The sequence below is a fragment of the Hipposideros armiger genome, unplaced genomic scaffold, assembly GCF_001890085.2.
Source record: "Hipposideros armiger isolate ML-2016 unplaced genomic scaffold, ASM189008v1 scaffold_445, whole genome shotgun sequence".
NCBI classification, from domain to species: Eukaryota; Metazoa; Chordata; class Mammalia; order Chiroptera; family Hipposideridae; genus Hipposideros; species Hipposideros armiger.
Genome location: NW_017731795.1, coordinates 16,943 through 44,853, shown reverse-complemented (window position 1 = coordinate 44,853; position 27,911 = coordinate 16,943). Strand labels below are relative to the sequence as shown.

Genomic DNA, 27,911 nt, shown 5'->3' with positions numbered 1-27,911 from the left:
AATAAACAACAAGCAGCCAGCAAAAGGAAAAAAAAAAAAAAAAGATAAAAAAAAACCAAGGCGGTGACAGTCCTATAAAGGGCAGGGCCACGGGTGGGAAACCAATTAGAAGGCTAGGATCTGGCCGGCCGAGTGGCGCGTTGGTTAAGAGCTGGCTTGGGACGGCAGAGGGCCCCGGTTCGGATCCCACATATGAGGGCCAGTGACACTGCCCTCTACAGCTAAGATGCTGAACAACAGCTCAACCTGGAGCTGGGCTGCCGTGAGTTGCTGGCAACGGCGTAGGCTGCAGCCCCTGCTGCAGTGAGTTGCCATGGGCTACCGTGTGTAGCCAGCAGCCAGCGTGAGCGGCCAGAAGCCGCAGTGAGCGGCGGTCCAGAAGCCGGCGACTGATCTGCCTCACCCGGGAAGAGCGCAGTGATGGTGCCAACTTGGGCCAGTGAAGCAACGTCCTCCACAACTAGACTGAAGAACAAAACAATAGCAACTTGTCTGTTCCCCTTCCCCCAATTCCCCAGCGCTGTTCCCATCCCCCCAATTCCCCAATAAAAATCTTTTAAAAAAAAGGCTAGGATCAGCTCGTCATGGGGTAGCGCTAACGCCACTGAACAAGGCAGTGCCCAGAAGCGATAAGGCAGAATAGATACGATGTGCAGGGTGAGGTCAGAGGAGACGACTGGCTTCTGACTTGGACCCCTAGGAATACAGCAAACTCATCTGCCAAGAAAAGAAACACAGCAAGAAAATCCAGTATTCTTGGTAAACAAATCAGGGCCCAGAAGTCTAAAGCCAATTAAAAGAATCACCCATACACATGAGGCAGATTCAACTTGAACCAGAGGCTCATGGGAGAAAGTGCTGTTCCCACTGTTCATTTTTAAGGGTACTGGTGCATATGTAAGGCGCTGGGTTGTTTTGGTTTGGTTTGTTTTTTTCTGGCTGGGAACAGCTTGCCTGGCTTCAGCCAAAAACATTACATCTGCCAGGCACATGCAAGACGAACTCTTCTGTGAGCCAGCAAATGCTGTGTGTTTCGACGCAAGTGACAGAATTAGGGGAAGGGCCTCCTCTGCCCTGACAGGACGCACCGCCTCCCTTCCTCTTCAGTTCATGCCATCACTCCTGCACATCTACTAAGAAGGCAACAAATGCATAATGGACGAAATTTCCAGGGTCACAAGCACCCAGAGGGTGGCAATCAGAAGGTAGGACAAAATGTCCAGCTGGGGTGCGCAGGAATGAGTGCAGAAAAACCACATCCCAGGCAACGATGAACCTCTGGAAAATCACTTCATCTCTGGGGGGAAGCTCAGGGCCGCCCCTCAGCACACCCTGCCCCCCAGAGCCCTCCACTGAGAAAGGTCCCCTCCATGACCCTCAGCCATGACCCTCTCTCCCTCACCTACCCCGTCGTGGGAAGAACTGTGCCCCCCAAAAATAGTGTGTCCAAGTCTTAACCTCTGGTACCTAGGAATGTGACCTTATTTGAAAACAGTCTTTGCAGATATAACTAAGGTAAGGATCTTGAGACGAGGTCATCCTGGAGGTGTGAGATACAGATACACAGAAGAGGCAGGCCATGTGAAGAGGTTGGAGCGATGCAGCCACCAACCAAGAACGCCTGGGGCCACCAACGGCCGAAAGAGCCAAGGAAGGGTCCTTCTGTAGACTCTTCAGAGGGAGCACCAACCTGCTGTCACCTTGATTTGGGTTTTTAGCCTTTAGAACTGTGAGAGGTTACATTTCTGTTGTTTAAGCCACCAAATTTATGCTGATTTGTGACAAAAGCCTGGGAAAGTGCCACACGGACACTGCAGCACCACACTCGCCCTGTGCCCCCCGAGCATCTCCTCTGCCGACCCTTCTCCCTCTCCGGCTCAGGAAGCCACCCATGGGCCTGGCCCTCACTCACCTGCCACGGCAGCAAAAGCCCCCATCAGACCGCCTGCCCCCTGGCCTGACTCCCCGCCATCCTCCACACTCATGTGTTCTCCCTGCTTCAAAGTGTCCATGCTGCAGCCCCCTAGCTACCCTCCGGAAGAAAAGCCCGGGGATGTCCCTGCCCCCACCCCCCAGCCTCAGGGGGCATCATGTCATCGCCGCCTGTTGTGCTAGTAGCAGGTATTGTTTGATACATTTGCAAAACTAAGATCCAACTGAGTTATGCCCTAAAATATTCAAAATGCCTGCTAGTTTGTTTAGCTTTTATTCTTCCAGCCACCCGTAACCTCAACTTTTAATAAATGGAAAAAGGTAGCTGACTGGGGAAATGACACAATGAATACTCCACAAACAGAGCCCTGCCATGTAAACGTTGTTCCTGCAAAGTAGCTAAATGCAAATGCAAAAAAAATAAAACAAATCATGTGGCAACCAACGCCAACCACGGGGATCCCACAGCAGTAAGAGGGAAAACCCACCCACCACTCCCCTAAGCCGACAGTCCTCTGAGACACCACGTCCGAGCAGGGCCTGTCAGTGTTCAGTCCACTCATTACTCCAAGTCCCTAATTCCCTGTTAAAGAGAATTTTACGTTCACAAGCTTCATTTACCCACAGGAAGAGGTGTCATGGCATGCACTGCACCTGGAAAGTCACACCTGGTGAGCAGCTCTCTGCTTCCTCTAATTCATTCTGGTTTCTGGTCTGTTATTCAGAGTTCATGTGCTCTTTGGTCTTTCCAAAATCAGCCACACATAACTTGATCAAAGGCTCCAAACATCCACCTGCAAAATGTTATCGTCGTTGTTGTTGTTTTAATACGACTTGGTTTTTTAGAGCAGTTGTACATTCACAGAAAAATAGAGTGGAAGGTACAGATATTTCCCCACCTGCAAAGTTTTAACACCCCAAATGATGTCCAAAGCAAAGTAAGACCTATGCTATAGTCAAATTTCAACAGTAGAGCTATAAAAGCTAAGGCCAGTGTTTTATTTTAAAGAGTACAATGGGCTAATAGCTAAAGCTTTACAAAAAAGAAAAGGAAATACAGAGTAAATATATGCCATAATATTTAAAAATGTATTATTACTGCAGAGAAAAAGAAAGATATAGCACACTAACAATAGTTTCATTGTTATAGTAATATAAACGTTACTTATTTTCAACAGTTAGAATCAAACAACAGATAAAGCTGATATACATAAGCACAATTACAGAACCCCAGGTCTACAAAGCAAAGAGTCAATAAATATATGTGAAATGTATATAACCTCACTAGTCAACAAAGTAGAAAAAATGAAAAATATTAACGGGACCCCATGTACTTAACAAAAAAGATTCTATTTCAGGTATTCAGAGAAGGATTACTCAATTAATGGCACTGTACAAATGCCCTAGCCCTATGGGAAAAAAATAAGGTTAGATCTTTACCTCATGTCTTATGCCAAAATGAATCACTAAATATATAACTATAAAAATACTTGAAGAAAATTTAGATGACTATTTCTATAAACTTGGCTTTTAAAAAAAGCATATTGAAGCATGATACCAAAGGCAGAAACCATACAGAAAAAAGCCAGATAAATCTGACTATACAAAAATCTCAGCAAAATAACAGATAAACAAAGGAAAAAGACAAATGATAGTCACTTCCACTTTCAGCTATGGAAAACTAGCTTCAAACAGATCCACTCTTCTGCTAAGAACAAGTAAGACTGAATAAAAAAATTTAAAACTATTTAGAGGCACCAGACTTCCAAGTACTTATGGGCCCAGTAACCCAGAAAGAAGGTAAAAGCTCTAAGATGAGCCTCTGTTCTCATCACTTTCTCCCTCATGGTGTCTGCAGATTCATAAGGCCGAGAGGCTGAGAGCACAGCAGCTGAAGATGACAGGCATTAGGCAGAGCCTATCACAGTTTCAGGGTTAAGGAGACAAAACTGAAGTCATGGCCTGTCAAGGATGACAGGCTGTTAAACATGCCACATTTTCTGTAGGAAGCCCAAACGCCTAGCTCCTGTGAGTAAGGCAAGCCAGAAATAGACTGGACCTTACAGAAACTACAACCTAGCCTGCTATTATTATCTGACCCATTCTGTCTGCCAGAAGCAAATTAAATCCTCTCTAGGGGAAGATAAGGGCTACTTCATCCAGAGCTACTTCAATTTGTCATGAACAATGTCCAGCATTCAAAAAATATATATATTACCGGGCATTTCAGGAGACAGGACCAATAGAAAAACAGACAATAGAAAACATCTCCAGGAAACACAGATACTGGAGTTATCACAGTTTACAGTAACTATGATTAATATATAACAGAAAATAATGACGAATGGAGAATTTTAGCAAAAAACTGGAATCTATATAGAAAAATCAAATTAAAATTTTAGAAATAAAATATAATATATGAAAACTGAAATTAAGATTTTAAAAAGGAGTTAAGAAGCAGATTAGGCTAAAGAGAGAATTAGTGAACTAGAAGATGGGTTAACCAAAAATGCCAGACAGGAAAAAAATGATGGAAAAGTTAGGGGACAAAAAAACCACACACACAGACACACACACACAAGAGACACATTGAGCATGGTAGAAAGAGTCTAATATATGTCAATTTGGTCACAGAATGGAATAAAAAGAGAATGGGACAAAACAATATTTGATAAGATAGTGGCAGAGAATTTTCCCAAACTGACAAAAGACATCAAGCCATAAACTCAGGAAATTCTACAAACCCTAAGCAAGATTTAAAAAATAAATGCACACTGGAAATATGTGGAACATATGCTAAATAAATAATAATACCTTTAGTATATTTAAAACATTCTTAGAACTCAAGAAGAAAAGACAAACTAATAAAAAAACATTGGCAAAGGATATGAAGAAGTAAATCAAAGAAAGAAAAAATCTAAATGGTTAATAAACCTGTTGAAACATGTAATATGAACCACCACTAATCATCAAAGATACACATATTAAAGTGAGGTATCAGGGCAGCTGGTTAGCTCAGTTGGTTAGAGCGTGGTGCCCTTAAAAACAAGGTTGCCAATTTGATTCCCACATGGGCCACTGTGAGCTGCACCCTCCACAACTAGGCTGAAACAACTACTTGACTTGGAGCTGATCGGTCCTGGAAAAACACACTTTAAAAAAAAAAAAGTGAGGTATACTTTTTGGCCATGAGTTAGAAAAGACTAAAAAGAGTGAAAACAACTCACGTTGGCAAACTATGGAAGGAAAGGCACTCTAATATTTTGCTAGTGAGCATAGTAGGTTCGCTCGTTCCAGAGGGGTATTTGTTATGTATTATGTCAGTCGGAATAAGTTAGGTTGTACAGTAGTAACAAGCAATCCCCAAATTTCCATGGATTCTAACAAATGTCTACTTGCTCACACAATATGTCCACTGCAGGTGGGCTATAGGTCTTTTCCATGAGGGCTAGGAATCAGGTTGATGGAGGAACCAACACCTAGAATATTGTGAGTCTCATCGCAGAGGGCAAAGGGTATGGCAAATCATATGCTGGGTCTTACAATTTATGGCCAAAGTTACACAAGTCACTTCTCACACTGAATTTGCTGGATCAAGTGGCATGGCCAAGAGTGATGCTACGGAGAGAAAAACTACTCCCGCTCCAGGAAGAGGCAGAATTATATGGGAAAATAACAGGACCCAGTTCCAAACTCAAGATCCAACAATTTCCTAACCATTAGATCAACGTGCAAAGATATAGTATGTAAATTGCTGGGTTATTTAAACTAGAAATAACCTCAGTGACTACCAGGAACTCTTTAGTTAAATAAATTTTAAAAAACCAGAAACTAGAATATATTGCAGTAATTAAAAATAGTGATTATGTATTTGCAGGCATGGAGAGATGTTCTCAATAAGTTGCTAAAAAAATACCAGGTTACATGTATCATATTCAATAACTCTGAAGTTACACTTAAAATTTTAAATATCAATAAGATCAAGGATTTTCATCTTTGGCATTTTGCCTTTGTATGGTATCATAGCATTTTACAGTATGCATGTGTGACTTTTAATGTTTCAAAGACCAACAAAGCCATGTCAATATTTTTAGTAATTAGTGTGCAACTTGATGAGGATAAAGCAAAACAGAAAATTTCACAGCCTGCTAGAGAGAGAAATTAGTACAATCTTCCTAGAAAGCAAGATGGCCTTTAAAAGGCTCCACTCTTAAACCCAATAATAGACTTTCTAAGAATTGATTTAAAAAGGAAAATTCCAATATACTAAGACACCCATTCATCAGGGCATTATGTCTATAGCAAAATTTCAGAAACAACCAAAATGTCCAATAAATGATTAAATAAATGATGATGTATACAGAAATGGGTTTTGAAAATCAAGATGCTAAAGTACTTTTAACACAGAAACGAGCTCCAAGTATGCTTGTAGGTGGACAAAGCAGGATCCAAAACTATTTACAAGATAAACTTTAGAGACAGATAAACAGACTGACAGACGACATCAAATCTCCAGTTGCCAACAGTGTAGGTGTCTTATTTTTATTTTTTCTTTATATTTGGCTCTTTATTTTCTTTTTTCATTTTCCATACCTAAATATTTCTATTGGAAGAAATTAAAAAAATATCTATTATATAATACTGTTTAATGTCAGAGTAACGGAGTAAGGATTGGAGGGTGGTGTGATCCTTCACAGGGACAAATCAAGCTCTATGTAGAAGGATCTTCACAAATCATTAAAATCAGAAACATTCTGCCGCAGCAATCACTTCATGTACCCTAACTTCATTGCCTCATGAAATTCAGCAAGAAGAGAGTCTCACAAACTCTTAGCCGAGCACACAGTGCTGCCAAGAGCCACAAAACAAATGAATAATGTCCTGGTAATGGAAACATATTGCAAAAGGCTCACATTTGCACTGCTGTTAAGTTAAAAGCTGGGAAACGAATGAGTAATGACCTGGGACATGAAAATGTATTGGAAAAGGGCCACATTTGCGCTGGAAAGATCTTTCCCTATTTGAATCTGCTCTGACTACAGGAGACTAATAACAATTTCCTAAATTATGTATAAAGATAATGCATAAGAAAAATTACGCATGAATAAATTGAAGATGAGAACCGTTCAGTTGGCCTAAATGTTGCTATGAACTGTATGGAAAAGAGAGAAAAAAAGTAGTGTAGTGTACAAGAGATCCAAGATAGCAGAGTATAAAACACTGTGCCTGCATCCATGAACACATTAAAATTACAACTAAATTGCAGGACAGTCAACCTGGAGAACCTTCTGAAGTCTAGCTAAATAGAAGTCCTATAACTAAAAATATAAAGAAGTCACGTCGACATTTCTTAACAGACAGTGAAGCGGATAGCTGATAGTGATGGTCACCCAATCGAGGGGCCTGGCCGAGTGGCGCGTTGGTTAAGAACTGGCTTGGGATGCCAGAGGTCCCCAGTTCAGATCCCACATATGAGGGCCAGTGACACTGCCCTCTACGGCTAAGATGCTGAACAACAGCTCGACCTGGAGCTGGGCTGCCGTGGGTCACCGGCGACGGCGTAGGCTGTAGTCCCTGCTGCAGTGGGCTTCCATAAGCTACCATGTGTAGCCGGCAGCCAGTGTGAGCGGCCAGCACCTGCCATGAGTGGCCGTCCAGAGGCCGGCGACTGATCTGCCTCACCCGGGAAGAGCGCAATGATGGTGCCAGCTTGGGCCAGTGAAGCAACATCCTCCACAACTAGACTGAAGAACAAAACAATAGCAACTTGTCTGTTCCCCTCCCCAATTCCCCAATAAAATCTTTAAAAAAAAAAAAGTCACGTCGATACTGGTAAGTAGAGCAGAGACGTGGAACAGGCCCCAAACCTCAGTGGCGGTTGAGAATCAGAAGGGGTATCTCAGTCACAGAGGTTCCCCCTGAAGGAAAGAGGGACCCCAGTCCCACAAAAGGAATCCCCAGCCCAGAGTACTGGTGCTGGGAAGAAGAGACCCCACAACATCTGGCCGTGAAAAACAGTGAGGATTCCAATAGTCTGGGTGGGACAGAAAGTTTCAGGAAACCCAGGCGCCCTCTTAAATGGCCTGCACACAGACTCACTCAGTTGCAGACACTCACCCTGGGCTCTGATAGAGGGATGGTGACTGGGGGTGTCAGAGGCATACGGGGGCAGACTGAGGTATGTGCTTTCATAGTGAGGGCTGGAGGACAGTCAACATTTTCCCTGTAAGGGGTCCTTGTCCCGTGTAGCCAGCAGGAGAGCACCATCTTTCTGGTGTCGAGCCCTCCTCCACAGGCCAAATCTGAATCTGATTGGTCTGGTGAGCTCCACTGGGACCCCACCCAACTCCCCCAAAGCCAGAAGCACTTTCTCTGCTAGCAGCCAGCCCTGCCCACATTACACTCTTATCGGAGTCTGGCAGGCCCCAGGCAGGTGGCAACTGGGAGGCTGTGACTGGCCTCGGTGTGCTCTGAGACTTTTGCTGAGTCTCTCCAGGCTCAGCACTAGCACCAAAAAAGAATTTACATTAACCTGGTGACCACAACTCTTCCCACTCTAGTGACTCCCTGAAGCCCTGCCTCACCCAACTAGCGTACTGCAGGAGGCTTTATCAGAGGCTGAACCTTTAGGGAACCAGCAGGTGGCAGCAGGCCTCATGGTGTCCTGGCTTTATGTGGAGCTACCCCAGGCCTGGTACTGGTGGCAGATATCCTGGTTCACAGCATGGCCTCTCCCACCCACCTTCAGGGTTAGCACAGTCAGCAAATCACTTTGTAGCTCCTACCAGGTAGTTCCCAGCTGATCACAGGCAGTAAGTGACCTGGAGCCCCTCCCAAGAGGCCCCAGAACCAACATACTTGGAGTTTGTCTTCAGACCACAGCACAGCCTGCCCAATTAGCGCCACAAGCAGCATACACAAAGGGCAGTCTCAGCATACACCAGAGCCCACTGAGGCAATTTCTACTCAGTGGGGTAAGCCCCTTCCACACAGCAGCCCATAAGATGTGGGTGTAGCCAAACCCCACAGCCAATCAGCCTGGGACAATCAGGCTCAACTACAACAGAAGTGCACACACAACCCACACAAGGGACACTCCTGGAGCAGCCAGACCAGGTGACCAGGGAGACTGTGCCAGGGTCCCACAGGGCACCTGCTACAGAAGGCCACCTGGCCAGGACTCGGAGACATAGCAGATCTACCAAGTACATAGAAACAAACACAGAGAGGCAGCCAAAATGAGGTAACAAATGAAAAAAAAAAAAACAGAAGAAAACTCCAGAAAAAGAAGTAAACGAAATGGAGGCAAGCAACCTATCAAATACAGAGTTCAAAACTATGGTTATAAGGATGCTCAAGGATCTTAGTAAGAACGTCAACAAAGAGGTAGCAAGTATAAAAAAGGACACAGAAACCATAAAAAAGAACCAGTCATAAGTAAAGAATACAATAACTGAAGTGAAGAATGCACTTCATTTAGTCACCAGCAGACTAAATAAAGCAGAGGATCAAATCAGCGATTTGGAAGACAAGGTAGCAAAAAACACACAACTAGAACAGAAAAAAAAATCCAAAATAATGAGGATAGTTTAAGAGATCTCTGGGACATCAAGCATAACAACATTTGCATCCAAGGGGGACCAGAAGGAGAAGAGAGAAAGCAAGGGATTGAGAACCTATTTGAAGAGATAATGATAGAAAACTTTCCTAACCTGGAGAAGGAAACAGAAATACAAGTCGAGAAAGTGCAGTGTCCCAAACAGGCCCACACCAAGACACATTATAATTAAAATGGCAATGGTTAAAGACAAAGAGAAGATCCTAAAAGCAGAAAGAGAAAAGCAACTAGTAACTTATAAGGGCGCTCCCATAAGACTGTCAGCTGATTTCTCAACAGAAACTTTGCAGACCAGAAGGGACTGGCATAAAATATGCAACATGATGACAAGCAAGGACCTGCAACTAAGGGTTCTCTACCCAACAAGGCTATCATCTAAAATTGAAGGACAGATAGCTTCCCAGATAAGAAAAAGCTAAAGGAATTCACCACCACCAAACCAGTGTTACAAGGAATGTTAGAGGGACTTCCTCAAGAAGGGAAAAAATAAAAAATAAAAATTATGAATAATGAAATGGCAATAACTACATATCTATCAACAATTACTTTCAATGTAAATGGATTGCATACTCCAATAAAAAGACATAAAAGGGCTGAATGGATAAGAAAACAAAACACATATGCTGTCTACAAGAGACTCACTTCAGATTGAAAGGCACACACAGACAGAAAGTAAAGGGATGGAAAAAGATATTTCATTAAAATAGAAACAAACAAACAAATAAAATAACAGAAAACAAAAAAAGCTAGTGTAGCAAAACTTATATCAGACTAAATGGATTTTAAAACAAAAGCTATAACGAGAGACAAAGAAGGACCCAATAATCCCACTTCTGAGTATTTATTTGAAGAAACCCAAAACACTATTTCAAGGGAACATGTGCATCTATTGAGTTGTCGGAAAAGTCATGACGCATTTTTGCATTAAAAAACATACAAAAATACATCATGACTTTCTTGACAACCCAATATATGTTCACTGCAGCATTGTTTACAATGGCCAAGATGTGGACGCAGCCTGGGTGTCTGTCAATGGAAGAATGGACAAATAGTAGGTGGTGGGGCCAGCTGAGTGGCTCGTTGGTTAAGAACTGGCTTGGGCCACCAGCTCTGAGCAGCAGGGCCCCGGTTCGGATCCCACATGAGGGCCAGTGACGCTGCGCCCTCTACAGCTAAGATGGTGAACAACAGCTCAACCTGGAGCTGGGCTGCCGTGAGTCGTCAGCGACGGCGTAGGCTGCAGCCCCTGCTGCAGTGGGCTGCCATAAGCTACCGCCAGTGGCTGGCAACCAGCGTGAGCTGCCAAGAGCCGCCGTGAGTGGCCGTCCAATGCCAGCAAGTGACTGCCTCACCCGGGAAGAGCGCAATGATAATACCAACTTGGGCCAGTGAAGCGACGTCCTCCACAACTAGACTGACGAACAAAAGGACAGCAACCTGTCTGTTCCCCTCCCCCGATTCCCCAGTGCTATTCCCCTCCCCCAATTCCCCAATAAAATCTTTAAAAAAAAAGAGTAGGTGGTACATATATACAATGGAGTGTTGCTCGGCCAGGGAAGGGAATGGGTTCTTTCCATCTGTGGCAGCATGGATGGACCTGGGAATATTGTGCTGAGTGGAGTGTCAGACAGAGAATGACAAATGCAATATGAATTCACTTACATGTGGAATCTAAAGAACAAAATAAACCAACAAAATAGAAACACACTCATAGATACAGAGAACATTTTGATTGTCGCCAAATGGGAGGGGGATTGGGGGTGTGGGTAAAAAAGGAGGAGGGGTTAAGGACTACAAATTTGTTGATACATGGTAGTCATGGGGATGTAGGGTATCGCATAAGGAATACAGTCAGTTATATTGTAATAACTGCGTATGTATGGTGTCAGGTGGGTACTAGATCTATGGGGTGATGGATAGGAGGGAGTTGGGTGCACAGTGAAAAAGGTGAAGGGGTTAAGAAGTACAAATTGGTAGTTACAAAATAGGCATGGGGATGTAAAGTAAATAGAGAATATAGTTAATGATATGGTAATAACTATGTATAGTGCTAGGTGGGTATCACTTCTTATATAAATGTCTAACCATATGCTGTACACCTGAAATTAATACAAAATAATACTGAATGTCAACTGTAATTATAAATTTAAAACGGGAGGTAAAGGTGAAGGGGAGTAATAGAGCCAAATTTCCGGGTATAAAACAAATAAGTCATGGGGATGTAATGTACAGCATGGGGAATATAATCAATAACATTGTGATAACCTGGGGTATGGTATCAGATGGTTGCTGGACTTACCATGGTGATCACTTCTTAGGTATATTAATGCTGAATAACTATGGTATACCTCTGAAACTAATATAATATTGTATGTTAGCTATATTTTTAATAAAAATCTTAAAATAAAATCAAGAAAGTAGTGTACACACACACACACACACACACACACACACACACACTGAGTTACAGGATCCCCATACACATTGTACTTTTGGTGCATCAGATTCAAACAATGATGTCCAGCCAGGTAAAAAGAGCCACTGGCTGTGGCAGCAACACCAGCCCTTTCTTTCTCCTTCATAGATGGTGGCATGACTATATTATTGTCAGGTGATGGAACAAAGAACTATTACTCAATCTGGTATGGAGCACAGCTGATGGAGAAATTCTCAAGACCCACATTAACCCAGAATTCAGGGTCATTACCAGAATTCAGGGCTTGTCCCCCAGGGCTTCTCCCGCAGAGGTCCTGGCATTGAGGAGTCTTCCTCGAAGATCTGGAGGACCATGGATTGACGGGTGCATCTGTTCCAGATGAGGAAGGAGAGGAGAGGCCATCGCAGTGAAGCTCCGAGGTGCCGCCCTGTACCTGACCCCAGAACCACAGCTCTGCTTCACGAATGTGCCACATGGTACTTGACCTCAACGCCATGTGGAAACCCATCAAACACCACGGCCCCGCGCCTCCTCTCGCGTAGGGGCGCCCAGCACACCTCTAGGCAGGCAGGCCTCTGAGCAGCCAGAGGAAGCCACAAGCACCCCAGGAAGTGCTTTCTATTTCTAGGAGTTTCTCTCAGGGTTTCCTTTCACCAGAACAAAGCCTCATGCTCCACAGACTCACAAAATCACATTCTTAAATTTCCTGAGTCAAAAGGAAATGACCATCCACGCTCAATCAGCTCTAAAACACTAAAGCTTACGGACACTAGATGAACAGCCCAAATATGGATTCGTCAATCAAGGGCCATGTCTGGGGACCTCGGTTTCCAATGCTATATGCACCCCTGAAATACTTGATTCAGTTACATGAACACCATAAAGGTAAGAATCCAACAAAGAACAATGCGACCAGTCCCTAAGAACCTCTGGCCTTGAGCACCATGTCCACTTGAAAGAGCGCCCAATTTCAGCAAGACATTACTAACACTTTCACTTCTGAGTGGAATTGGGTCTTTTTTTTTTCCCTGTGACTCGTTCCCCAACTCTGTCCTCCTCTCTAAGCGACATCACTAGACACTTCTGACCTCTTCTCCTGCCAGCTCCGCTGCTTCATTCGCTCCAGCCCCTCTGGCCTCCTGGCTTTTCCAGAACATTCCAGGCACTCCCACCTCATGGCCCTTTGGTTCTTGCTGCTCCATCGGGACTGCTCTTCCCCTGGACAGCCACACGGTGAGACTTTCACTTCCTCAGTGAGGAGAGATTTCAGCACCAGCCCAGCACTGACAACCCTGCCTTGCCCGCTGAGCACTCCCTCACATGCTAAGGGTTTTATACGTTTTACTTAATCATCTTGCTTATTGTTTCTCTCCTCCAAAAGCATGGGGGTGCTCCAGGTGAGGAGGAGTTTCTGTCCTTGGTCAGCGCTCTAGAACAGTCCGTGGTGCGGGGCACACCCATTCAATAAATATTTGCTCAATAAATGAATCCATTAAACTAAAAAAAAGGCAACTTCATGGAGAATACAGAAGCGTATTCAATGCAAATTGTTCTCTGTGGTTTTTCTCTCTAAAGGAAGAATTGCAGCACAGTGTTTGCTTGTGTGTTATTAGTTAATAAAAATCCCTTTAAAATCAAAATCAAATGCACAGTTTTCTTGGTAGACTGTGCATTGCTCAACCTTGCTAGGATGAAGAGGTCACTCTGACTCCTCACCAGCTTCATTACCAATCAAACTTCAATGAGCACGTGACAGCCCCTCCATGTATCCTCCTGGCACTGGATAACGGTGGGGTGATAATCAAAGTCTGTGAAATTCAGAGTGGATGTGTCATGCTTCTTAGGATTAATCTCATATTACGTTTTTAAAAGCACAATGTGTCCTATTATGAATATTTTCCAAAAGGAAAATAACAGTCGAATGTTAAGATGCTGACAACAAATACTCCAAATGAGAAGTGTTTACAGTGCTAGGAACTCTAATTATAGGTTTTTCTCATTTTATGGAATAGGAGCATCTCAGAGGAGTTGATAGATTAAATTTCCAACTAAGCTGTGTGCATTCTTTAATTTTAAAAAACCCCAACCAAACTGAGTGAGAAGAGGCAGAAGAGAGCAACCAGTCATGCTGAACAGTCTAGAGCCTTCTACTACTTTAGGAATTTCTCCATGTAAAACGGCATTCACATCCACAACTCAAACAATCTTGCTGCTTTTATTCTCTGTTTTGGGAATTTTTCAATCAGGAAGTGATTTTTGCCACGAGGGGACATTTGGCAATGTCTGGAGACGTTTTTTGGTTGTCACAACTTGGGGGATGGAGGAAATGCTCCTGACATCTAGGGGGTAGAGGCCTTTGCTCCTTTAAGGTTAGCAAAGATGCAGTTGTTTTAACACAAGCCACACACAGGAAAATTAACACAGAAATGGTAACAGAACAGGATGGAAAGTAGCAGGGGGAAGGGGCGGGGGGGGGGACCAGAGAAGTACAACGTTTGTTTAAATGAGACATCTCAAAACCCCAAGTTAGAGGCAGTGAGATCCCAATCAAAAGTGAGGGACCCGCAAAGGGAGACTGTCCAGTGCTTGGAAAGTACGGAGATGAGGAAGGCCAGGCCAGCTCCAGGGATGCAAATATGGACAACTAGAGGCATGGGGGCAACCAGGGCCGGCTGTGTAACTTGCAGCCCCCGCGCCCAGTTCAAAACCATTCATTTCAAGGCAGCAACAGCAGAGCGTCACACCTAAGCCTTGGCCCTTTTGGGCACAGGGACCTGGGTCTGCACACAGTACACACCCACAGAACGGGCCCTGGAGACAACAGAAACGATGCATAGTGGGGGCCAGGTAGGTGATGAGTTGTGCTTCGAACATGAGAAGTACCAGATGCTGGGAGGTTAGTGGGGAAAATCCTGCACGTGATCTCGAGTGCAAGTCTGACTTTCAGGAAAGTGCTACAGGGCCAAGGGCTGACATCAGCTGTACAGGCCTGGGGGTCTCTGCCAGCAGGTAATATTCCCAAGGAAATGCGTGACTCGGGGCTCTCCAGAGAGACAGAACCAACGGGAGATACAGACATGAACAGCCTTTGCTGGGCACTTCCCAAGTCCCCCACCCCGAGACCCAGTCAAGGGCAAAACCAGCTGGGCCCTGCTCTCAACACAGCTACCTGCCCCCCAGGTAGGTAGCTAAGGGATCAGACAAGCTGGAGGACACCAGGCTCCACCTTCTCTTCAAAACAGAAAGCCAGGACACCCTAGGTGGAAGGAAAAACCTTCCAAGTTGAGCTGAAAGTAACCACAAGATGTAAATGCAGGTTCTCAAAGGGAGACAGCATTGGAACCCCCACAGGGTGTGTGGAACCCAGTGCTGACGCCACCCCAGGGTTTCAGATTCAGGGTCTGGAGTGAGTTTCCAGGTGCCCAAGAAGAGATGAGTAAGAGAACCACTCGGCCCGGGGCTCAATGTGAAATGGGTCAGGCTTGGGGCTTCGCATGGTTTTTAGAAAACTTAATTCCTTATCATAGTGTAACATATAGGAAATTTATAGTATTATAAGACACTTGAAGGGTAGAGCCAGCACATGCACATTGTCTTGTACATGGCCATGGTAAAGTGAATGTTGTATTCATTGATTGAGCAAATGTCAAGATAAGCTGACATGAAGTTACAAGGATCCAGGTTCTTTTTTCATAAAAATCGTGTCATAACGTAAAGAAAATAGATTAGTGGCTGCTTAGGGCTGGAGGAGCTGGATGACAGGGGGCGACAGCTGAAGGGCGCAAGGTTTCTTTCTGAGGTGATGCAAGTGTCCTAAAATTTGCTGGTGATGCTTCCACGCGTCTGTGAATATGTTAAAAGCCATTGAATTTATACTTTCAATGGGGGAGCTGTATGGAATGTAAATGATCTATCAATACAGCTGTTTTTAAACATTTATTTTTTCTTCACTTTCCCCTTCAAATTACTTCCTTTTATTTTGCGTTTTTGGGCACTTCCCATCATTCAGAACTCTAAAGGCTTAAATTAGCCTTGTTTTTAAAAAAAATGTTTTTCTATTTCTAGGTATCCTATGACTACTTAACTTTAATTGTTTAACTTTATTCACTTAAACATTTTTTTAAATATCACAGAACAGTAGAATTGTTTTAGATGGAGATCATCTCTCTATATGCGGGCCTATCCGATTTTCCAGGTAGAGACCCTGGGATTTTTGGAGTGAAAGTCATGCACGTGTAGTTCTATTCAGATACTGGAAAATTACATGCCTCTTCTGCAACTGGAAAAATATTTAAAATACTTTTTGTTGTTGTTGTTGTTGAACATTCCTTCAGCATTTGATACTGTTTTGCGATAGACTGAATGTTTGTGTCTCCCCCAAAAGTCTTATGTTGAAATCCTAACCCTCGGTGTGATGGTGTCTGGAGGTGGGGCCTTTGGGGGGTGATTGGGTCATGAAGGTGGAGCCCCCATGATGGGATTCGTGCTGTTACAAGAGGCCCCGGAGAGCTCCCTTGTCCCTTGTGCCACGTGAAGACACTGAGAGCAAGGCCACCCAGGCACCAGGAAGCACGCGCTCACCAGACAACAGGTCTGCCAGCACCTGAACTCGGGCGTCCCGCCTCCAGAGCTATGAAAAGTACGTCTGTTGTTCATCAGCCGCCCGGTCTATGGGATCCTGTCATAGCAGCCTAAAGGGACTAAGACATGTTTTAACAGCAGGTGTTCCGAAACATCCATTCCTTGGGGAGGCAGAAGAGCCTTTTTGTTGGGAGCCGGCTGCACCTCAGTGTCTGCCATGGCCAAGCGCACTGCTATTGCGACAAATTCTGAAGCTCTGACTGAGAAACAGATACTGCTGTATAGCTTAGAAGATTTAAATTCCCCTTTGGATGCCCCCCAGTAGGACGAAGATCTTACACCCCTTCTGATAGATGTATCATAATAATTCTATTTTATACACTAAAGGCAATTTTAGTCACGCTGCTAGTTTTTTAGTAATGGTCAAAATATGCACTCTGTGGTCTTGAGATCCTGCTTAACTAACAGTGCTTAAGGTAATTGCTGTGTAGCCATGGTAACCATTAGGCGATTATGCAGATACTCAACCCTAGTCACATAGCCATTAGGTAAAGGTCAAAAACAGTTAAGATAAGTTAGTCTGTAGCATAAGAAAAGGTCAAGCTGTGCCCTGTAAAAAAAAAAAAAAAAATAGCCTGTGGGAAGGTGGGCCCCTGAAAAAGATATCGAAACTGAAAGCAACTTGCTGATGAGGTCAGGGTGAACTGTCAGGTATACAATGGGACATGCTGTAAAAATAAAGTGAGACACTTCTTGAAAGCGCCCCTGTGTCTCCGCGCGTCTTTCTTCTTTTTCCTCGCCAACGCTGTCTCCACCTGAGGGAACCCCTGGACCTGTGGGAGCTGGTCTCCTGCACCTTTTTCTTTTTACAGAGACATTTTTCTAAAATACCATGTTATTGATAAGGAAACAGCCTCCATGTACTTGCTTGTCGCAATCAAGCCATTTGCAGATTGGTAGATAGAACTTGCCAGATGCAAACAAAAGGTTGCTACATTTTCGGTTATTTTCAAAGTCCCTTCCATTGAGTTACCATTGGGAAACAGTTTTAAGTTAATAGTATCTCAAGTATTTTTGGATCCAATAAAATTATTAGTAGAGTCATTGTGAGTCACTGCCTTTAACAAATGAGATAAGGTGTTGTTTTTTAATTAACTCGGTACACTTGTGCCTCATTCTAAGGCAACCTGATGAATTTTTATTTCTTTACAACAAAGAAAAAATTTTAATGATTTCTATTAAAAAACAAATTCATAGTTTCCCTGGTGCATTTTGAGTAACTGAATTTTTTTAAAGAACTGTATTTAACCCTCTTTTCACAGATGACAGTGGAGACTTAACCCTCCACTTTCGGCCCTCCCCCCATGGGCCCTCCCTGATCAGGGGCTCCCCTGTCTCCCAAAAGACCACCCCCTCAGATGCATCTGTCCTGAGTTTGCCTGGGTGGCAGCTCTCTCATGCGATAAAAGAGTCCAGTCTAAGCATCTAAGTTTAGGCAAACGCTCTGTCACAGTGGATATGCCCCCCAATAGTACAACTTAACAGCTTACCTCAAAAGTAGGGGCTTCAGATTCTGCTAAAGGAGGAATTCTGTGGTCTGTGGGTCTTTCAGCTTCACTGAGGTGACATTTGGTGTGTGGCTCCCAACACAAAGGTCTTCTTCACGGGTAGGGCAACCAACCACCCATTTTGCAGGGGGCCACCGCGATTTCCCAGGATGTGGGACTCTCAGTGCCAAAACGGGACGGTCCCAGGCAGGATGGACTGAGCTGATCCCCCTATAGGGCCAATATGTGCCCGCGGAAAAGGTCTCTCCTTCCATCACAGCACATGGGAGTATGACCCTGGGGACTGCAGAGGTGGCCCTGTCCAACCGACCCTTCAACAGAGGAAGATGTGCAAGTGACAAGACGCACCGGGGTCGCCCCTTCCTCTGCTCCATGGTGCCTCTTATGTCCCTTTTCATGGTGGATGGAACGGGTCCCCCAGCCATGTGGATCCTCTGAAACATGTAGCTCAGAGGAGGGAGACGCGCTTCCCGGTAACAAAGGGACCCCGCAGGGCAGCAGCCTGACTTCAGTCTCCTCAGCAGAGTCCAGCCGTCACCTGTTGCTGCTGTAAATGGATTCCATTTCCTGGAAACCCACCCATTATCTAACACCAAAAGCAAAACCTAACTCACGATGTCCAGGAGCTATAATCTGTCACTACCACTATTTTTAGCACATGACTGTGGTCCATCCTGTTTTCAAATACAAAAGCTGGAAGGTCTAGAAGGAAGAGACACACACTGACCTCCATGATATGAGTGGGGAGAGCCAGGAGAAACTATGAATCAAAAGACATGTGGCTCGACCAGGCTCATGCAGCCATCCTACACCTGCCAGCTTTGGCCACCAAACTTGTTTTCTATTTGAAGAAAGGTTCTGAAGCTCTTCAAACAAGTGTACATGCCAATCGCCTCAAGACCTGCATAAAGTGCTGTTTCTGGTCCAGTCGCCGATCTAGAGAGGGTCCTGGGATCCTGCATTTGGGAAAAGGCCCCAAAGCGATGCCAGTGCTATACCAGGGGTTCCCTTTGTTACCACTTTAGTAACAATGGTTCAAACAGCCTATATTCCCGGGGGGTCCCAGCCCTAGATATTCACTAGGTCTGACCCTGCTTTGGTTTCCACAAGTGGAAAGGCTACAGATAAAAAGGTAACGCATGTCTTCCTCCACTATTTTTCGTTTTCTTTGATTGTGGTAAAATACGCATAACATACAATTTACCATCTTAACCATTTTTAAGGGTTGCCTTCCTTCATTTTTATTAAGCTTTTGATTTTGAAATTAGGGACAGTCCCACAGGAAGTTGCCCCCTTCAGCCATCCTCCACATCAAGCTTCCTAATTAATTACATTCCAAGAGCACCACCATGAAATGAACATGGCTAGAACCCACAGGGCTTGTTCAGGTGTCACCATCACACCAGCATGTGTGTGTGTGTGTGTGTGTGTGTGTGTGTGTGTGTTTAGTTCTATGCCATTTTAACCCACGTGTAGCTTCCTGTAACTACCACTACGATCTAGATGCACAGCTGTTCCATCCCAGGGCCCCCTCCTTCCTGCTCCCCTGTGACAGTAGCACCACGCCTGTGCCCCCGCAAAACCCTAACCCGGGCCACCTCTAATCTGTTCTCCATCTCAAGAATTTTACATAAAAGGAATCAAACAGCATATAATCCGCTGAGATGGACTTTTTCCACTCAGCCTAATTACCATCTTCCTTTATTTTTAAACCAACTTCCTTGTCTCAGAAAACGTGCTACTATAAGATTATGTAATGCCCTGTTTTGGGCACCTCCCACGAGCACGACTCCTGCCTCCTGCCTCTTCGTCAGCCTCAGCTCCACACCTCCTGCCTGTGCCCCGCAGCTGGACTGTCCCTTGCCACGTGTGGTCTCTCATTCAAGTCAGTTAAACCTCACAAACAGAAGCCAGAGAGAAAAGCTGGACTCCCCACCCCATCACGTGCCTCCGTGAGATCTGCACTCACTCAGAGTTGACATCAATATTATTCCAGACACATAACATGTGCTTTTACGTTACTTTAAAATTGCTTGCAAATCTCACCACTCCGATCCAATTTCACCGCCAAGTCACTCGGGATCTACTGTCTACCCTAATTTCCCTGTCTCTGGCTTAGTGGAAATAAGTAAAATCCACCTTCAACTGTCTTTCAGATTTAGGAACACCATTTAAAAACAGTCTCTTCCAAATTCTTTCATGTACACACACACTGAATGACATCAAGGATTGTTAACATCCTACTTCATCTTAAAATCTGACCTCATATCTCTCCCTCCCCCCCCCCGGCCCCCCCCACACACACCATCATTCCACCAGACGTCTAAATGAGTTACTTCCCAATTGTCTTCAATGAAACATGTTTTCTTTGTTCACATATTTTAACAACTTCTTTATATCCTTATTTCTTTTAATTAAAGGGAAGTACATATTGTTTTACATATGTAACTACTGACTTAATTTGGAGAAACTATAGAATGTCACGTGGTTATGATTTACAATCACTGGCCCAACAGGCTGTAAAGCCAGTCTCAGAGCATTTCAAACAAGTATCATACAGATCGTATTCTCTGGATTAGGTTAAAAAACTATAATGTTTTATAAATTATATAGATTTTATATTTTTTTATAATTAAGCTTTAATTTTTAGAATATTAAAATAAAATTAAGAGCTTTATTATATTTCAAGCTTTTTAATAAAGCTTCAAAATAGATATTAAAATTTTTAAACACAATTCTAAATAATTTCTAGGTCAAAAAAAGAGAAAATCATAATGTAAATTAGAACAGAACAATAATAATATACTATCTACCAAAACTTATGGGAAAAGCCAGAGTGACGCTTTGAGAGAAAGTTATAGGTAGAAGGAATAATGAAAAGAAAGAGACACTGATGACATAGTGAAGAAATAAAAACCCAGAGCAAAGGTTGGTTCTGTGAAAAGACTAATAAAATAGATATTTTTGATAATGTGTCACAAAAGAGAAACTGCACAAGTTGAAAGATAAAGAAAAACAGGACATAATACAGTTATAGCAGAGATTAAAAAGAGAACTCTAAAAAAAGTCATACTATTAACCTCTAAAACTTAGGAAAAACAGGGCAATTTCCTAGAAAAATAAAGGTTACCATAACAGACTCTGGAAAAATATCTGAATATTCCTATAACCATTAAAGAATTACCGACCTAAGGGTCTGATAATTGAGCTTGAATTTTAGTAACTTATAATTAAATAATACAGCTTTTCCTATATTGTAGCCGTGTCTACCAGAAGTTGTCATTCAAAATAGTTCTGAATAATGGCTTGCTTATTACACTGATAAGAATTGCAGATGAATCAGTGAGATTCAAAAAGAATTCATATACCCTACTGTTATTTTAGATTTTGATAACACCTCTCCCTTAGTCTTCCTGCACAAGTGTAGGATGCAAATCGGATGTTCAAAATCAGCCCAACCACCGCACCGTATTTCTAGCTGCCCAATCTCAGGTGCAGCCAGGAGGCAAAGATGGAAAGTTGAGGGGCCCCGTGGAGAGACCCATGGGGGTTTAAAGGGGAGTCATGAGCAGCTTCGGGGTCCTCCTAGAACCCAGCTCTCCTGACGCCTGGAGACGCCCTCTTCTCTGAGCCCCCATTTCTTCAACTGAAAAATGATAGGGGCCAATAATCCCCTCCAGTTCCAAAATCCCGTGACAGTGGTCCTTCTCAATTTGTGAAACCTTCATACCACACACACACACACACACACACACACACACACACACACACACACACGGCGTTAAATGTAACCCTTTCCATCAAAATTAAAGCAAGTCCTCAACAGCCAGTGCTTGTGGATGCTGGACAATTAGGACATAAAGGATCTTGGTATCCTCTGCTTGGGTACCTATCTGAAGTCTTCCTTAATAAAAATAAATTGAAAATAAACAGATAAATACTTAGGGTTAGTGAATAACATGCTACACAAACGAAAGCAAATTCACACGTAAGAGGCTAAATCTGGGCTTGGCCTTGTGACTTGCTTCGGCAGAAGTGACATTAAACCGTAGTGGCTCTGCTTGCTGTCTTGGAACCCTGCTCCTGCCCTGGAGAACAAACCCAGGCCGGCTTCCTGGAGGAGGAGGCCACACGAAGCAGTCGCCCCAGCCAAGACTTTCCTGGCCCTCCCTGCCATCTGTAGCCAACCCCAGCTGAAGTTTTGCCTTCAGCAAGATCAGCTGAGCTGAGCTACCCTTAGCAAAATGTTTACTGTTGTATGCACGTGGGAGGTTTCATAGTTATTTGTTATGTGGCATTGTTGTGGCCAGATAACCGATGCACTTGTGTGTAGACACAGGGGGTACCTTTTATGATATAATGGTGGATACATGTCATTATGCATTTGTCCAAACCATGGGATGCACAACACCGAGAATGAACCACTGTGTCAACTACGGACTTTGGGTGACTATGGCATCAGTGCAGGTTCGTCATTTGTAACAAATGTCCCACTCTGGAGGGGGACGTTGATAATGGGGAGGCTGTGCATGTGTGGAGGCCGGGGGTGTATGGGAAATCTCTGTACCTTCCCCTCAATTTTGCTGTGAATCTAAAGCTGCTCTAAAAATAATTAAATCCTTAAAAAAACACACATAGGCCTTTCAATTGCGACTGGGCCCAGAGTGCCCCCACCATGGTCAGGGGAGGAGGAAGAGGCAGCCGGCTATCTGTCCGCCACAAGCCAGGCTTTTCCAGGCTCACTGTAGCTGACGCCTTCTCTGCTCCAGCCCCATGAGCCCCCAGTCTAATCTGCTCATTCTCCCTTCTCCCCCGCTTTCCCTGTGCTTGATGGTCCTCAGCAAACATGTGGGGAGGAGTGAAGACAGGATGCCCTTTCTCTGCTAACTAGCCCATCCTAAGCACATACAGGCCATGAATACTGAAGCCTGGTCAACTCAGGAGGGCTGGCTGTGAACTCCAAACAACTTGGTCCTCATTTTAGGGAAAGGTGATTCCACAGTTGATGCATCTTGTGTGGCCTTCGAAAGACCAACAATAAAATGTCTCCTGTCCATGTCAAGATAAAGGTCCCGATCACCACTACAAATCTATACAACATGTAAGCCTCTCAAGAGGAAAGGGAGACCCCCACCCCCCATACCGGGTGTGTGGTGGGTTTTGCTGAGCTGATAGAAAAAAATGGGTGGAGTGGCCTTTGAAAATTTTCATCAAGGCCCTGGAATTTCAAAGGCATGAGAAGAATTGCATCAAGAAAAAAGTACAGCATTTTAACTTTAGCATAATTGGGCCTAATTGGGATCAAGAGCTGTCTGACATTCACACCACCCTGCAACAATGACGATGGCACAAACACTTCCTCTCGTTGCGGTGCTGTCTCCAGAGCCACCATAAGTGCTGAAGAATTAAGAACAAGAATTATAGCAGCTTTCACTGTCCCCATGTCAGAGGGAACAAAACAACCGTAAATCTAAAAGACAGCGAGAGCACACTTTGAATGTTACTGGAGAATTATTTGACAAATATTTACATGTTGCATATTAAATGATGCCATCCTTTTAGAGCAATAAATATTTTACAAGGAAAATTGTGCGTTGAGCCGCAGCCAATATTCTACCAATCTCAGGAACCAGGAAAGAACATATTTTCTTAAACAAAACGCATTGATCCTTAGTTACTCAAACCCAGTGAAACATCTGTCAGCTCGGGCAGTGCTCCCTTCTTAACTGACCCGAGGCCAGCAGCTCCGCAAACACAGCTCCAGAAAGCTTTTCCAAGCCTTTACATTTCTCTTCTAAGAAGCTGACTGAGGGCTGCAACTGCGAGCTGTTCATTCAGTAGTTAATGCAATTACCTCTACTCCACCAGAGCTCTAGGGCAGCGGTTCTCAACCTGTGGGTCGTGACCCCTTTGCGGGTCGAGCGACCCTTTCACAGGGGTCGCCTAAGACCATCAGAAAACAAAAAGATACTTACATTACAGTTCATAACAGTAGCAAAATGACAGTTATAGAGTAGCAACGAAAATCTTTTTATGGTTGAGGGTCACCACAACATGAGGAACTGTATCAAGGGGTCATGGCATTAGGAAGGTTGAGAACCGCTGCTCTAGGGCTTCCTGGAGGTTTTTACTGCCACTAATTGTGACAGCATGTAGACTAAGGCCCAAAAGGCTCTTGCCTCAGGGCCTCTGCACTTGCCTTTCCCTCTACCTGGAGTGCTCTCCCCACCAGATGACTTCTCTACATCTTTATTCAAATGTCACCTACTCTCTCACATAGTTGCCCTTACCCCCTAAGCCCCCGGATGGCCCTCACTCAGCTCCAGGTGCTGCTGGCATAGACAGAGTAAGAAGAAAGACCTCCCTGAGAAGGTGCCCCAAGATAAGGCAGTGAGCAAGTGGTGTGGCCCCAAAGTTGGGCACTGGCAGGCTAAAACCAGTTTGTTTCCCAATATCCTATTTTTTAGCCAGCTACTCCAGACCACTCTCTCATCACGTGGCCCAGGTCAGCCACTCTGGCTTTAGCTCCCACATTCACCCTCTGGGCCACGCCTCGACCAACCTCGCTGTACCTGCCATCACTCCCTTCACTCCGTCTGCCTGACTAGAATGTCCTCCTGCCACCGCCTCCAAAAGTCTCCCTTCATGTGGCTTCCAGGGCTGTCCTCAGCTCCCTGCATCCAAGACCCCTGCTCCACGCATCTTCCGACATCCCACCTCTGGCTGTAAGCAGCAGGCACTATTTCTCTGAGTTCTTGTCTCCTCAACTAAAAGGTTAAGACTCTCAAAGGCAAAGGGTGTTTGGTTCATCTTTGAGTCTTCTAGAGTACCTAATCAGTGCCTTGCACACAGTAGGTCTGTGAAGAACACTTATGCAGTGACTCACTACTCCATTTGCCACGGGGCTGTGCATTTGAACAATGGGACATTTTATTCTCTCTGTTTTCCAGGAACACAGAGGCCATTGGAGCAATAGCATCCAGAAGTCATGGGAAGAACAGAAGCGCTGGCCGTCCCTCCTCAGAGCACAGAACACAGGACTTGCTCCTTCTGATCAGAAGATAAAAGAGCCCCGGGGTCTTCCGGTTGGGGCTCATGTGCCATTTCTCCATCATGGTTTGGTGGGAAGCAGAGAAGAGGAGGCTCAAAGCAGAGAAACACGGGGAGGTTCTCAACCAAAAGGAAAAGCAGAGAGAAAAATAGCTTTGCATGGCAGAAGGAAAAAAAAAGCTGGAGGATGCACATTTCTGAGCAAGGAGAAAGCAGGTGAGCGAGAAACCAGACGAGATGGTGGAGAAGGGCCATGTCAGGGTGCTGCGTGTCAGGGGTCTTGTGCTCACAGTCCCGGGAATGAGCGGCGGCGTCCTTAGCCTTCATTTTACAACGAGGAGACTGAAGCCAAGAGCGACTAAGAGGCTGGGCAAGCCTCCCCTTTCCACGGCCCTCCCTGACTCTGCTGAGGGAGGGGCTTTCAAAAGCGCCCAGGACCCAGTGTGTCAAGCCCATTATTCTCAGTAGGCTCCGATGCAAATGTTTTCAAACTTTTTAATGTTTACCCCCAAAGTAAATAATAAATCTGAGCCCAGTGGAGCCTCAGCGCGGGGGCTCAAAGAGCGAAGTCCCGCCTATGCAGCACTGGATACCCAGGGCTGCCCAGGACTTGGGCAGCACCTACCCCCCTACCCCCCCCCTACCCCTCCCTCCGTGTTCTTCCTGATCCTTGTGGAATTCAGGGAAGAGAGGTCCCTGATATAAACATTTGTGTGTGAAAACTCACCTAGAAAAAGTGAAAGTAGAGCAGGAGAAACAGCCCCTAGAGCCTAGGAAGCTCAAAACCCCAGTTACCCCTGCGAGCGCGTTACCCCAGTTACCAGAGGGAGGGCAGGGCTGTGAGCTGCCCCCGTCCCAGCTGGACCAGAGTGATGCTGCCCATGAGGGCCCCACCTTAACGCTCCTAGTCCTAAGGGACTCAGGCCAGCACTGCCTGACACATTACAACAAGCACTGACCCTTCCCCAAATTTACATGCTATGTCAAGTTAGACCCATAAGCATGACACTCCCAGCTCCTGCGTGTTTAAGTCCAGTGCAGACCAGTCAGGGACAAACCACCCTGCCCCTGATAAACCAAAGGCACAAGGTCATACAAGTTCCCAAGTACAAGCACATGTCTTCTGTCAGCTGCGGGCTCCCAAGCAAAAGCACTTGCATTCCTGGTTTGTGCTGGGCTGAGACCCAGGTCCCTAGGGACCTGGGGAATGTGACAATCAGGTAAGACTGTTACTTGTCCACATAACACAGACTACCCAGCATTTGGCCACAGTCACTCTGTGGTTTTTCCCTCCAAGTGCTTGGTGGGTTGTGTCTGGTGAGCCAGCCCATCTCAGTTCTTTAAAAGCCAACTTTTTCTTTCCTTTTCTAAATGTTCTTTGGCGTCTTGACACGACTAATGGATACGCCACGCCTTTCCCCAACCTCGCCTGCCTCACCGGAAGGGTGCCCACCCCTCCGTTGCGGTCCCCAGGGTGGGGGGGAGCGAGGGAGGGCAGTGGCATTGGCTCGTGGCCGTGACCGTGGGGACATCAAATCGGAGATCACGCTGGCCAGTCGCCGCGCGGGTCTCCAGGCACAGCCGGGCGTGGGATGGCGGTGGTGGGGGGGGGTTGTAAGCAGACGATCTGAGAGGGAACTCCGAACCCTGGTAGGCAGGAGCCACCCCGCGATGGGGCGCGTAACGGAAAGGGCAGCGCGAGGGGCTGAGGGGGGCCATCGGCGCTCTGGGAGAAACGGGTGAAATGGGTTGTCCCCTGCAGGCGAGGAAGGTAACAGTCGGAGGGGGCGGCCCCCCAGGTTGAGCGCGGTTTCCAACCCAGAGGCTTCCAGCCGGCTCCAGGGGGGATTCAGGGACCCGAGGAACCGGGGTGGGGGCGGGGGGACGGGAAGAGGATGCTGTGAAGACGCGGAACGATGGGCTTATCCCGGGAAACTGTGACCTCGGCCAAATCAAACGCCCCTCCCCCAGCCTGGGACCGGCAGGCTACCCATGCTCCACGCGTGCCTCGCGCCCCAGAGCGAGGAAAAGCCTCTCCTTGCAGTAGCAAAGTCACCGCGGGACCCGCACGGAGTCGGGGTCCGCGGGGCTGCGGGCTTACCCGGCCGTTGGGGTCCGTCTCCCGCACCTGCTCGGCCCGCGGCCCCCGCCGCACCAGCGCCTTCAGCAGCCCCAGGTCGTTGGCGCTGGCGGCGCGCAGAAGGGTCGCCGCCTCCGCGCCGTCCTCCGGGACTCCCTCCCGGGCGCTCCACGCGCTTCCGGCGCCGCGCTCCTCGCGGACGGGCGGGTAGAAGGAGTCGTCCGAGGCGTAGCTGCCGGTGTCGGGCAGACGCGAGAAGTCCTCGTACTCCTCGTCGTCGGCGGGGTCTTCCGCGGCCCGCGTGTCCCGAGGCGGGGACGGAGGTGGCGGAGACACGCAGAGCGCCCCGCCGCTCTCCGGCCCGGGCCCGGCCAGCAGCACCATGCCGGCGGCCGGGGCGCGGGCCGGGGGACTGGGACTTGGGGAGCGCACAGAGGTCACCGCCCCTTGTCCCCTGCGGCCTCAGAAAAGCCGTGCTCGGCGCGCTCAGGCCGGCAGACACGAGCGCGAGGCGGCGGCGCTGGAGAACCCCAGTCACTGGAGGCTGGAGCGCGCCCCTCGGGGGTGGGAGGAGCCGCGGGGGCTTTCCGAGCGCGGCGGGCGGGCGCGGGCGGGACCTGGCGGGAGGCGGGCCAGGCGGCTGCG

General features: G+C 46.1%; 1 protein-coding gene across 1 annotated transcript in view; it reads right to left on the bottom strand.

Annotated features, from left to right (window-relative positions):
• ANKRD33B (ankyrin repeat domain 33B) overlaps positions 1–27,850 on the bottom strand; it is a 71,642-nt gene extending 43,792 nt beyond the window's left edge. Inside the window, exon 1 of the mRNA XM_019665514.1 lies at positions 27,288–27,850. Coding sequence (XP_019521059.1) covers positions 27,288–27,650 — 363 coding nt within the window. The 5' untranslated portion in view covers positions 27,651–27,850. The remainder of the gene's footprint in view (positions 1–27,287) is intronic.
• Between the last annotated feature and the right edge of the window lie 61 nt (positions 27,851–27,911).